This window comes from Macaca thibetana, chromosome 7 (genome assembly GCF_024542745.1).
Source record: "Macaca thibetana thibetana isolate TM-01 chromosome 7, ASM2454274v1, whole genome shotgun sequence".
Classification (NCBI taxonomy): domain Eukaryota; kingdom Metazoa; phylum Chordata; class Mammalia; order Primates; family Cercopithecidae; genus Macaca; species Macaca thibetana.
The window spans coordinates 164,026,039-164,039,926 of record NC_065584.1 but is presented as its reverse complement, the minus strand read 5'-3'; the positions used below and the strand labels follow the sequence as shown (position 1 = coordinate 164,039,926).

Genomic DNA, 13,888 nt, shown 5'->3' with positions numbered 1-13,888 from the left:
GACAATTGGCTAACCAAATTGAGGGAAAGGCTATGTCTATCTCCCTTATTCATATCATACGCCAAAGCAAACAATAATTCAGTATTTACATGTAAAAATGAAACAATAAAATAATATATACATGAGTATGTAAGCAGTCTGGGAGTGGGGAAAGATATGATTCCCCAAGTCAACCAGAAAGAAAATGGTCCACCTTACAAGGAAAAATGGAAAAACTTCAGAATAACACCACACACAAAATTAACAGGCAAATAGCTGAGCAAAGATGTCTACAACATAGATGTCAGACTATACACTTAATATAGTTATTTAAAATTAATAAGAGAGAAAAGATTAATAAGAGAAAAAATAGCAATGACCATGACTAGGCAATTTTTTAAAAAGAAATACAAATGGCCAATATATAAGAAAAATGTTCAAACAACCCATTAATAATTTGACTTTTTTAAGCAAATCAAGTCAAAATGAGATAATATTTTTAGTTGGCTGGGCAATGATAGTAATTTCTGAGTAGTAGGATTACAAGTTAAATTCTTTAAATTTAACCTTAGAAATGGAGGCTTCATCAACTGTATTTTTATAATTCTAGCTTATGATGTTCCTGATATGCTGCTGCACAGGCATGTGCAGTATTGGGATATAAGAAGGTTCATTTTCTCCCTGGTCCATCCTAAACAGTTGTCTGCTGTGCTGAAGCTGTCTGAGAATGGCAATCCTAAGTCTTGCCATGGCAGTACTCAGGGTTATCTAAAAGGATCTAGACATATGTCAAGATCCTATATATCAGGGGTCCCCAACCCCCAGGCCACAGACTAACACTGGTCTGTAGCCTGTTAGAATCTGGACCCCACAGCAGGAGGTGAACAGTGGGTGAGCGAGCAAAGATTCATCTGTATTTATAGCCACTCCCCATTGCTCACATTACCACCTGAGCTCCACGTCCTGTCAGATCAGTGGCAGCATTAGATTCTCATAGGAGCACAGACCCTATCACGAACTGCACATGTGAGGGATCTCGGCTGCATGCTCCTTATGACAATCTAATGCCTGATGATCTGTCACTGTCTCCCATTACCCCCAGATGGGACCGTCTAGTTGCAGGAAAACAAACTCAGGGCTCCCATTGATTCTACATTATGGTGACTTGCATAATTATTTCATTATATATTACAATGTAATAATAAAAGAAATAAGCCAGGCATGGTGGCTCACGCCTGTAATCCCAGCACATTGGGAGGCCAAGGCAGGTGGATCACCTGAGGTCAGGAGTTTGAGACCAGCCTGGCCAATATGGTGAAACCCCGTCTCTACTAAAAATACAAAAATTAACCCAGCGTGCTGGTGCGCACCTGTAATCCCAGCCACTCGGGAGACTGAGACAGGAGAATCACTTGAACCCGGAAGGAGGAGATTGCAGTGAGCCGAGATCACGCCATTGCACTGCAGCCTGGGCGACAGAGCAAGACTCTGCCTCAAAAATATAATAATAATAATAGAAATAAAGTGCACAATAAATGTAATGCACTTGAATCACCCTGAAACCATCCCTCCACCACACTGCCCCCACCCCACCATCTGTCTGTGAAAAGATTGTCTTCCACAAAACCAGTCCCTGGTACCAAAAAGATTGGGGATGGCTGCCAAATATGGCTCCCTCGAGAACCCCTGAAAGTCCCCTGACCTGACCTCCTTGCCTCCCACCTCAAGTCAGACATTCTTCCCTCTCTGCACTCTCATGCAACCCTAGGTCGGTCTCTTGCTATTGGCCATTTTGAAGGGTCTTCACATGTGGACTCCCAAAGTTCTTAAAATTGGAACATTTATCCATTCAACAAACTCATTTGAGGGTCAGAGCCAGACAGAAACCAGGCTAACCAAGGATCATAAGATGTCGCCATACCTGGAGGGACCCTTTCTCTGGGAACTTTAGGGAGATGACAGACAATTTACAATACTTAGTGGGATCCACACTCAGAAGTGAGAGCTCAAAGTCTTCTCTGCTTGGATTTTTAAGTTCGCATTGGTTTCAGTCTTGCTCAGTTTTCCTTTCCTTCTACATATTCTGTGGAATGCAGTTGCTAGTTTCACCCTTTAGCCTGGAGGTGTTGTGTTCTGTTCTGTTCTCTCTCCCTGCCTTTCTTCCTCTCTCCCTCTCTTATCTCCCTCACCCCTTCCTCTCTCTTGCTATCTCTCTCACATCCTCTTTCTCCCCACCCTACCTGTTTATCTGCAAAGCAGGCATGCGCAGGACATTTCACATCCCTCTGGGGTCCTGAGCCTCTAACCTCTGAGCCCCCTCCATCCACTGGCCCCTGTGCCCTGCCCCACACCGCCTCGAAGCTGGAGCATCTCTGTGCTCACCAGATGTCTTCCACCCTCTGCTCTCATTGTTCTAAGACAGTGAGATGGAGGAGGGCTGCCTCAGAGCACAAACCGCTGGGAGAAGGGCCAGCATCCCAAGGTGGGAAACACCAGGTACCTCAAACAGCCAAACAAAGCCCTGGAGAAACAGAGGGGGGAGGGAGCCCAGAGCACACTGTGGAGAATGCTGCCAAAGACAGACAGGAGAACATTCCAGGGAGAGAGGGGGGCCTGCCCAAAGGCTCAGGGCTCTCCCTGACTCCTGAGGTACTCACTTTCTCTCTCTGGGCCTCAGTTTTCCTATCCATAAATGGAGTGTACCGCAAAGAGCCTAGAGGGAATCTGGGGGAAACCCCCAGGTCTCCAAGGTGGTAGGAGCTAAGGAGTAGGGGAGAAATGGTTGGGCAGGAAGGAATGGGGGTACCTTCAGGAAGCAGCAGAAGCCGCCTCTCTCTGGTGTTCTCTCAGTCCTCACAGCTTGTCCTGGGAGAGGAGACGCCCGGACTGTGTTCTGGGACCAGCTGCTTTGGGAGCAGTGGGTGGAAAACGGGTTGCGCAGAAGGCCCAGCAAATGTGGCTATCTGTATCAAGCCCGCTAAGCTGCCAATGAGAATACGAGTTCAGCACGTTATGTGGCAACAAAACAGAGGCTTTGCAAGCAGCAAGACTCTGGGTCTTTTGGCTTCTCTGACTTTGATTCCAAAAAGCGGGGGCGGTTACTGGGTGTTGGGGACCTAGCGTTTGCTGAGCGTCTCCTGTGCACTGGGCACTCAAATTGTCCCAAGGCTTCCAGGAGCTTCCTCATTTCACCTTCGTATTTTACACAGAAAGACTCAAGGCTGGGAGACCTTAGGTAACTTATTCATGGTCTCACAGCTGGGAAGGGGCATTGGGCAGATTTCAGCCCCTCTCTGTGCTAATCTCAAACTCTAGCTCTTCTGTTGATCCGTGGCTTTTACCCGTGTTCGCCAGAGCCCTGGTTTCCTCCAAGATACCTTGGGGGAGGGGGTGTGGAGCCCAGCAGGTCAGGACTTGAGGAGACAGAGGCCACTGGCCAGAGCAGCTCCCTGCCCTCTGCTGGCCCATGGATATGCCACTCCATGCATAGACGAGCCTGGGCTTGATTTAATGCTCTGCTGTCACCATCTGGAAATGCTTAGTAATTCTTTAACTAGGGGCCTGCATTCTCATTTAGCACCAGGCCCCCCAGATTATATCATCCATCCTGCCGATGCAGTTTTCACGTAAGGTCTCACATGAGAAAAGGGTTTGCTGCTGAAGTCGTGCAGGAGGTTTGAGGACAGTCACCTCTGGAGGAGCAGGAAGTCCCTGGGGCAGAGGTGACCTTGTGCTTTCTCTTTCAGTGAAACCATCATGTTTTTACATCAGATCTTTTACCAAGGCCTGAAGGCCCGCATCTCCAGCTGGCCCACGCTAGTCCTGGGTGAGTAGTCAACCCTCACTGAGGCCCCCAGAGAAATCCCCCTCCAGGGGCCACCCCAAAAGGCTGCAGCAGTTTTGTCCTTCTAGAGCATAATAGAGTGTCACTTTTTAAAACCCACAGAATCCTTCAGAGGGGGCAGAAGAGAAAAGACAAGTTGGCAAATCCTGTATTTCTAAGAGGAAATGATATATTTTTAGTTTCCTATCCACTTTCCCCTTTTATAAAGAATGTATACACATCCATTTCAGAAAAATTGAGAACCCATAAAAGTAGAAAATGTTTAAAAATATCAAGCATAGTTCTGCTTCCCAAAGATAACCACTATAAACACTTTGGTGTGTTTTCTTCCAATTTTTTTCTATGCAGAGATCTTGGGTTTTTTTCCACTTTACATAATTGCAAACATACTGAATATAGAATTTGTATCTTGCTGTGTGTTGTTTTTTTTTCTTTTACTTAGCATTATCCCATAAGCATTTTCTCATGCCAAAAGCATGCTTTTTGATCACTGTGTAATACTCCAGTACCCATGAAGGCACTGTCATTTATCAAACTGTCTGCTATGGTTGGCTCTTAGAGTTGTTCCAATTTTTTGTTATTAGAAATAATCATCGCTTCATAAGAAATTTTCTCCATATTAGAGATCATTTCCTTGGGATAGGTTTCCAATTAGCAGAATTGCTAAAACAAAGAACCCAAAAATGTGAAAGGCTCTTGCTTCATACATATTGTCCCATTGTTCTCCAAGATGGCAGCACTGCCCTAAGTTCCACAAGCAACAGACAGAAGAACCTCCTGCATCTCACCCTCAACCTGCACCAAGTGTCTTTCTTTTTTTTCACTTTCTTAATGTGGTAGATAAAGGTGAGTGTTGGTGTCACCTCCATGATGGAGGCAAAGAAAATGGCTTAGGGAAGTAAAGGGATAGCAAAGGCTGCATAGGTGGAGGGCACAGAGCAGGCCCAGGCCTGGCTCTCCAGAGCTCCCCTGCCCTCAGCTTCCCAGGGGGAAGTAGACACTATTATTTTTCTCAAGTCAAAGACCCGTGCTTTTCTCTAAGGTCAAAATAAGAAGTGTCCTTAGAAAGATGGGGTCCTCATCTTCTGCAATTGCATTGTTGAAGATATTGTCCATCAGGTGGTCGGACACCCATCACATGAGCTACCATTTAGAGTTGATTACAAGGAAACCATGTTTCCTTTCTTAAATGGGACTTATAAGAAGATGTTTTGGCCAGGCATGGTGACTCACGCCTTTAATCCCAGCACTGTGGGAGGCTGAGGCAGGCAGATCACCTGAGGTCAGGAGGTGAAGACCAGCCTGGCCAATATGGTGAAACCCTGTCTCTACTAGCATTACAAAAATTAGCCAGGTATGGTGGCATACACCTGTAGTCCCAGCTACGTGGGAGGCTGAAGCAGGAGAATTGCTTGAACCCAGGAGGCAGAGGTTACGGTGAGCCAAGATCTCACCATGGCACTCCACTCCAGCCTGGGCGACAGAACGAGACTCTTATCTCAAAAAAATGAAGAGGAAGAAGAAGAAGATGTTTCAAGGCCAGGCACAGTGGCTCACGCCTGTAATCTCACCACTTTGGGAGGCCGGGGCAGGCAGATCACTTGAGTTCAGGAGTTCAAGACTATCCTGGTCAATGTGATAAAAATTCTATCTCTACAAAAAACACAAAAATTCAAAAATTATCTGGGCGTGGTGGTGCACACCAGTAGTCCCAGCTACTTGGGAGGCTGAGGTGGGAGAATCACTTGAACATGGGAGGCAGAGATTACAGTGAACCGAGACTGCACCACTGCACTCCAGCCTGGGCAACAGAGCAAGATTCCATTAAATAAATAAATAAATAAATAAATAAATAAATAAATAAATAGAAGATGTTTCACATGACTCCATCCCAGTCTATCAAATGTTGAAGGACAGATTTGGGGAAATTGGTTGGGACTTAGGGGCACTGAAAGGAAAGTTATATACCCAGGAAGCTGGAGACAGAACTATAGCCAGAAAGGGCTCCACCTGGTGAACTAGATAGTGCCAAGCCTGGAAGGCCTGCTGGGACAATGACAGATGAACGAAGGAGCAGAGACTCATGTGTCATATGGTAGGAAAACCCCTGGAAACGGGGTCAGGAGACCCAGCTCCAGGCCGGCTGCTGACTTGCCCTGTGACCTCAGATAGGCCACTTCTGTCCCAGGACGGAGACTCCAGGAGGGAGGGAAGCCTCTTGCGGAGTGTCCTAGGCCATAGCACCATAGGGCATGGGGGCAGGCAGAGGGAGGATCTGGGCAGCATTCCAGCTGCAACAGAACCTCAGCCGACCCCACAGGAAGCTATGGAGAAGGGCGACCTCACACTAATGTCCTGAATTGAAGCGGGAGGACAGACCAGGCAAGGCAGCTTCCTCCAGCTGAGAGCAATGCCTGGAGAGGGACCCAGCTGAGAGTCATTGGCCACCAGCACTGCTGGCAGCTGGGGGGGATCCAGGTGGCACCCCAAAGTGCCCACTCTACCTCCTCTCTCTGACACTCCCATCACAAGTGTCTCTAAGAGTCTGTGATTCTAATGTGGTCCCAATGACAGAGGCCCACCTACTGGCAACTGGACAGGGCAGTGGTCCTGGAGTCATCCCCAAGAGCAGAGATGTCTCCGGGGTGAGGAACTTGAACCTGGCCCCTGGCCTCTCTGGGTGTAGCTGGGGGAGCCAAGGGCCTAGGGGATTCTGTCCCCACCAAGCTGCCCTGGCCACCCACTGACTGCCTCATCCTTCCAGCTGACCTGTTTGACATCCTGCTGCCCATGCTCAACATCTACCAAGAGTTTGTCCGCAACCACCAGTATAGCCTGCAGATCCTGGCCCACTGCAAGCAGAACCGTGACTTTGACAAGCTGCTGAAGCACTACGAGGCCAAGCCTGACTGCGAGGAGAGGACGCTGGAGACCTTCCTCACCTACCCCATGTTCCAGGTGGCGTCTGGCCCTGCCTGGGTGGGGGAGAGTCAGGGAGGCAGGCATGGGGGAGGGACCATGGCAGGCAGAGGGGCTCAGTGTTTAACGTGCCCCAGCTCTGGGTTGCCAGAGGGGGTGGGGGAGGTGGTTAGGGCCAGCAGCAGACAATGCTGGGTGCAGGGCAAGCTGACTGTGGGCCTGTCCACCCCACCTTTCTCTCCTGGCTCCTGAGCACCCCACACCACCCTCAACCAGAGCAGAGCCCTAGACAAGACCCTGGAAGAGCCTCCAAGTTAGAGTCTGTGACCAAAGGGCAGCCTATCTCCTTCCTCAGTTCTGCTCATGGAAGTAGTCCTCTGGGCTAAAAACCATTCTCTCTCTCTTCCACCACCCCCCTTCATGCTCTCTCTCTCTCTCTCCCCGCACCTGTACCCTATGCTCATGTGCTCTCTCTCTCTCTCCCCCGCCCTCGCCACCTCTTTCCCTCTCTCCCTCTCCCTCTCCGTCTTTCTTTTTCTCTCTTTCTCACTCCCTGTCTGACCCTGCCTTACTCCCCGGCCCTACTTCCCTGGCCCTACTTCCCTGGCCCTGCTTCCCCGGCCCTACTTCCCTGGCTCTTTCTCCACCCTCACCTCTCCCACCTGCCCGCAGATCCCCAGGTACATATTGACCCTCCACGAGCTCCTGGCCCACACACCTCATGAGCACGTTGAGCGCAACAGCCTGGATTACGCCAAGTCCAAACTGGAGGAGCTGTCCAGGTGAGGCCTGGCTCTTCGTGCACCAGACCGGCAGATGGGGCAGGGCTGAGGACGCCGCTCACCAGGAGTTCGCTGAACCCCTGACAAAGCTCGAGTTCAGATGGGGATTGTAAGGGAGGGGCACAGCTTGCCACAGCTCAAAGCAGAGTCCCCTGGAGTGGTCCTGGGGGGGTTACAACTCAAGCCCTGGTGGGCAGGAATAGCGGGTGCCATGCTATCCCTGGCACAGATGGGGCCCGAGGAAGGCCCCTGAGCACTCAACATCTCCCAGGAGAGGGAGCTGTCCGGGACTCCCAGGCACTCTCTGCCTGTTTCCTCTGTTCTCCAGTGTCAATGTGTCAAAACCTGTGGCCATAAGAGGCCCAGAGGGGGTCCTGGGTGACAGGCCCTCATGTGCCCAAGGCTCTAGTCAACCAGAGGCAGGTAGTGGCAGTGGGTGGATAAGCACATGGCTTGTCCAATCTAGTGCCCCAGTCCTCTGGTCAAGGCCCCTCACCTGGCCCTCTTTCAGCCGCTGAAGCCCAGAGGGAAGCTTCCTCTGCAAGGGCAGACATGGGGGAGCACGGAGGGGCTCTTGCAGCACCGCAGGCAGCAGACGACTGTGGTCATCCAGGAAGAGGTTCCAGGAAGAGGTTCAGATCCTGGATGCAATGGGATTTTCTGATGGATTTGATGTGGAAAGAGAACGAGTAGAGTCAAGGGTGATTGCAGGATGTGGGGCTGAGCCACAAGAGGGCAGAGGTGCCGTCAACCGAGCTGGAGAAAACTGCAGGAGGGACAAGTCTGGAGGGGAGTTCAGGAGCTTTCTTGGGAGCATGTTGAACCTGAAATGCCAATTCAATGTCCAAGTGGAGATGATAAGAAGGTACTAGGGAATTTGAGTCTGGAGCGGAGGGGAGAGAGAAATCCGGTAATCATCAGCTTGCAGATGGTGTTTAAAGCGACAGCACTGGTGAGATTGCCAAGGGAATTAGCTTGGGCAGGAAAAAGATGAGAACCAGAGGCTGAGCCTGGGGGTATCTACCCTGTGAAGACCAAGAGATGAGGAAGGGCCTTGTGGTCAGAACTGGGCTGCCAAGGGCTACAAAGAAGGATCAGTCTTCAGGGTCTGGGATCCAGCCCCGGCCCCTACCCAGGGCACTGCCAAACACCCAGTGAGCTAAAAGTCTTCCTGAGGCTGGCAAGGGGCAGCCAACCAGGCCACAGCTCCCAGCTGGGTGGAGGGAAGACCAGGCTGGACCAGCACAAGGTATAGGGTGCCCCCTGATCCTTCCACGACCCAGCCAAGTTGCACACCTGAGTGGAGAATCAGGGCAAGGATGCCATCAGGGTGTGATTGCAGAGTTGCAGAGTAACGAAACCACCGATCACGAGGGTGGAGGGACTCCAGTCCTCCCATGCCCAGGGATCCAAATCCTGTACACTCTTCCCCAAGGAAAAAGGTTTGGGACTCCTGTAAGGCAGCAGGGCTCCTCCTTGCTGAGGGATATCCTATCCTGTTGCAAACAGAGCTGCAGGTGGCACATGGTGCCGAGGTATTTGACATAAGACCCTGATCCCTTATCCCCGGGATCCTCGGTGTGTGGCCTACTCTTCCTTCTTCCCACCCAACTACCTGTACCTGGCCCTGAACCCAACTCCAGTGGCACAAAAGGTTTTCCTATCATCATGACAGTATCCCTTTCATTCTCCTCTCACGTTCCCCCAGGGAGGAAGCCATTAGATAGCCAAACTTCTCCTAGGCTGCGCTCAGAAACACTCCCCACCTCCAGGGACTGGGCCTTCATCCCACCATTTTATCCTGACCCTTATATTCTCTGCTCACTGATAACCCAAGTCATCATTTCCAGGGCTCCCAGGAGCCTGGCAGCCTGGAAACTCCCACTGCCTTCCCAGAGCTCCCACATGTGTGCATGTGGGTCCCGAACACAAACCCCACTTGGGGCTGGAACTTAGAATGTGTAAACTGCAGCTGCTCAGGAAAACTAGTTTTGCTACCTTGGAATTACCTCCCTTGTGTTTTACCAAACACAGGCTTCCCCCACAAAATCCCACCCTCATCAAGAGAAGTGGTTTTAATTACCATTGGCTACTTCCATAATGAATCCATCTCTAGGGAACTAGCATGTGCCCAGAGGTGCCTCCCTCTCAAACATCAAGCAGGGGCCTGGGCTTCCAAGAAGAGCATTGCTGGGGAAGAAAGGGGGAAACTGAGGCTCCCAAAGAAGAGACTCCAGCTAAGGGCCCCGGTCCATTTATTAAAGTGCTAGTCTAGTGACTTTAAGCCTAAAATGCATGTCCTTAACCAGGAAAGATAATAACAACTCTTTTGCAACCAATGATAATATCATCAACAATGACTACTACCCTTTATTTAAGCAGCTGTCATGTGCCAGGCATGGCATGGCATGGGCGAGTACCTGAAATCCCTTTTATTCCACCTTCACCCCAGCATTCTGTAGATGAGGAAACTAAGGATCAGAGGGATTGAGGAATCTGCTCAATGTCATGCTGATTCAGTTAAGCACAGATCCAGCTCCGGAAGAGGCAGTGTCATCTTTATTTTGGGGTTTAAATTTAAATAATGTCTATGAGAGAAGTTTGTAAGCCACACATATTAATCAGCCCTTTTGTTGGTCTTAGCTATAGAAATTCAGGCATCAGCAGCAGATAAAAGGTTTTGTACTTTGCTTGGAGTAGGTGGGGTACTTTTGCCAGAAGCCCCCCTTCCCCACTCCCCAGACCCTGCCCCTGCCAAATTCCTCACTACCTTCCCAAGACTCCTGGAAACCCACCAAGGCAAAATTGGCGGCTCACACTCACCTTTTCCCACCAACGCCATTTTTTAAAAGCTATTGGATGGCGCCACCTCTCGGAGACGAGGGGTATTACAGCAGTCGGAGAGCAATAAATAGGGGAGTTGTCTATATTCAGGCTAAGGTCAGCCAGAGCTTACAGAAGTAGGCTAAGGTCAGTCATCCCCTGAGCCAGTGGGATTGCCAGGTGCTCCAAAAGGTAAGCCATTTCAGGACCCAAGCAATATTAAGGACACAACTATGCAAATATTTGGAGAAAGAGCATTCAAGAAGAGGAGACAGCGAGTGCAAAGGCCCTGAGGGAGCAATGAGCTTTGTTCTTGGGATGGGAATAAGGCTGGTAGAAGGATGAGGGTCAGGGTCATGAACACAGGATGTCTCCTGTACTCCCATATCCTTCCCAGTGCTGAGCTGCCCCTGCTGTCTGTTCTACATAGTTCGGACTCTAAAATCTGACAGAGCTGCTTCGTAGATGCTGACTTCTGTTTTCTTTTTTCTGAAATAAGAACAGTTGCCTCCTTGAGCTGTCAGAAGGATAAAATGAGGTCATGCCAATGAAGTGCCCAGCATGCAACAGGCACTCAGTAAATACACACTCCCATCCCCTCCATGACCACAGACCCCACCTGAGAATCCGCGTACCAGGCTTTCTTCCTAGGTCTGGCCAGAAGCCTGGCATTCTCACCGCCCTGGGAAGTGGGGGCAGCCTGTCTCTGACTGTGCAGCTTCCCATCCCCACAGGATAATGCACGATGAAGTAAGTGAGACAGAGAACATCCGGAAAAACCTGGCCATCGAGCGCATGATCATCGAAGGCTGTGAGATCCTCCTGGACACCAGCCAGACCTTTGTGAGACAAGGTATGGCCTCTCCACCCTGTCTCCCCCAGGTGGGCCCCAGCAGCAGGAGGGAGGTGGCACTCAGGGACACCACCAGTTGGTTTGGCTGCCACATGCCAAGACCTGCCAATGTGATTGCAGAATATTCCCAGGCTGCTGGCGGAATGCAACAGCTATATGTAGATGTCAGTATCTATACATATAGATGCAGATATTATTGGTTTTCACAGTTTCCTTCTCTCCAGATGTAAACAGAATTCTACCCAGATGGCCTTGGTTTGTCTATTGTGTGTCATAGTAAACATCGACATGTCCTTTTTGGGGAGAAAGTATGGGGCGGGAGATGAGGACAGCTAACAGTTGTCTCTGTGAATCAGAAGCATTTTCAGTGTCTGGGAGGAGGTCAGTGTTGGGTCCATTCCCCTGTCCTTTCCTCATCATCCTCTGCTGCTTTAGAGAGACCATTTTCACAGTGATTCTCATGGGTAAAAGGTCTTTCCCACACTTTAGCCTTGCTTCCCTTGAGAGCAGTGATTAAGAGGCACAGCCCGGTTGAGAGAGGCGGGTGAAGGCTCTCTGTGGCTCAGGGGACTGACATCAGAACTGCAATGCATTTGAAATTCATCACATTCAACTTCCATGTTTTGTGGGAGACTAAGCTCCTGCTGGCATGCCTCACAAGTGACCTCTACCTCAAATGGACCTCCAGAGTCTCTTCTCTGTAGCCCTGGGATTCTCTGCCTAATGAAATACTTGCCAGCACCTCCCGCTGGCCTATGCAGCTGCCTTGGACAAGGGTATCTCCTTTTCAGAGTTTTGTCCCAGCCCCTGTGTGTGGTGGCCCCTATGTCCTTCCCCAGGCCCACCCTGTGACCTGCTGAGTTCAGAGCCAGCCCTGCCTGTTTCTCAGCTCGCCTCGGGCTGTGTTGGGCGTTCTCTATGCCAGAAGTATTCTCACATAGTATTTTAGGCCCCCTCTGAAGGAACCCCAAGTGGACCTGGCTTGGAAGTAGCCCAAGAAATGACCCCTCCTGGGGTGGCCAGTATCCCCACAGACCAGAAATCTGCTCCATCACCCTGAGCCAAGGCATTTTCTCCCTCTCCAGCTGGGCTGGACCTGAAGACAAAATGAGTGGATTCTGCAAGGTGTTTCTCACTTGTCAGTCATGCAGCCAACACTGATACCTGCCCTGCTCATGCCAGACCTACAGCGCGTTCTGGGGACACTCAGAGAATAGCCCCGGCCCTGCCCTCCAGAAGCCTATTGTACAGAGGGAGAGAGTCATGAGGGGACAAATGCAGGAACGTGTGCCAGGTGGATCTCCCTGATGCAGGAGGCAGAGCAGTGGCCTGGAGCAGAACCAAGAGAGTCACGAGGGCTTTCCCAAGGATAAGCAGGAATTCACAGGGAAGACAGAGTGAAGGAAGGGCTTTTCAGAACTAAGAGTGACACTCAGGCTAACTTGACCCGGAACTACATGTGAGGCAGAAGAAGGGGACAATTGTAAGAGGGCAGGCTGGGAGGTGTGCCCAAGCCAGACCGGTGGAAGGCCTCGAGTGCCTGAATCCTGGGGACAGTGAGTAGCTGTGGATGTCAGCGGGGAGGGTCCCATAGGGTATGTATTAGGGTGGGGAGACCAGAGTAGGGCAGCAATGGCTTTCATGACAGGCACCTACTCTGCTCAGTAATGGCTTCCTAGAGTGCTGTGCTGAGGACTGAGAGGCTCTGTCTGAGCTCTGCAGTATGGTGCAGTGATTGATTGGTGATGTCCACCATGGCTGTGGACAACAGGAGTGCAATGTTTTTTTTTTTTTTTTTTTTTTTTAATCTTAGTAGCTATCTTTTTTACAAATAGGATGGGAGGCAGGTTTTGCCCTAAGCAGTTCCCAGCAGGAGTGCAATGTATCTTGTTAACCCCTCGGGGCCTGCAGCCGGTTCCCCACTTATTCAGCCCCCTGCCATCCCCAGACCTCAGCCCAGCCCTTCATTCTCACCACATGGGCCACGCCCTTTGGGGTTTCCTTTACTTGCTGAGTCCCTAGCCCCTGGCTGGGACATCAGTGGGCACTGCATGGAGCTTCTCTGGTCACCTCTCATCCCCCAACCATCTGACCCTGCAGAGAGGCCTAAAGGAGCATCCCAGGAACACATTTGCCACTGGGAACCAGAATGGACTTGTCCCACTGCTGCTGCCCCAGTATCTCAACCTTCAAAGCTGGGTCAGAGGCAAAGGTCACCCCAGAAGATGGGCTCAGGGTCTCTCTCTTCCACCCACAGGTTCCCTCATCCAGGTGCCCATGTCTGAAAAGGGCAAGATCACCAGAGGGCGCCTGGGGTCTCTCTCCCTAAAGAAAGAGGGTGAACGACAGTGCTTCCTGTTTTCTAAGCATCTGATTATCTGTACCAGAGGCTCTGGAGGGAAGCTTCACCTGACCAAGGTAAGGGCTGCGGAAGAGGGGCTCGGGGGCTGCCCAGTGAGGGTCACACAGGTGCTGTCCTGGCCATAGGGTCTATGGGCCCAGGTGGTGGGCAGGGGTGTTGGAGACATATGCATGCACACACGCACAGATATACACACACCCCGTAGTTTGGCCAGTTGGAGCGAGCAGAACTTGACCAATTTTCCACTAGCGAAATCCTGGGAGATGGGAAGGTGAGAACCGAGGGCCTCAGATTCCCCATGCTGGGCACCTGGGCAGAGGAACCAG

At 50.7% G+C, this 13,888-nt stretch overlaps 2 protein-coding genes across 4 annotated transcripts in view; one reads left to right on the top strand and one right to left on the bottom strand.

Moving 5' to 3' along the window:
• Positions 1–13,888, top strand: part of RASGRF1 (Ras protein specific guanine nucleotide releasing factor 1) — a 129,911-nt gene that overhangs the window by 50,486 nt on the left and 65,537 nt on the right. For both annotated transcript variants that reach the window (XM_050799949.1, XM_050799948.1), the window contains exons 6-10: positions 3,726–3,805; positions 6,588–6,781; positions 7,415–7,524; positions 11,082–11,200; positions 13,458–13,618. In XM_050799949.1, coding sequence (XP_050655906.1) covers positions 3,726–3,805; positions 6,588–6,781; positions 7,415–7,524; positions 11,082–11,200; positions 13,458–13,618 — 664 coding nt within the window. The remainder of the gene's footprint in view (positions 1–3,725; positions 3,806–6,587; positions 6,782–7,414; positions 7,525–11,081; positions 11,201–13,457; positions 13,619–13,888) is intronic.
• Positions 1–13,888, bottom strand: part of TMED3 (transmembrane p24 trafficking protein 3) — a 319,386-nt gene that overhangs the window by 280,046 nt on the left and 25,452 nt on the right. The window lies entirely within an intron of this gene.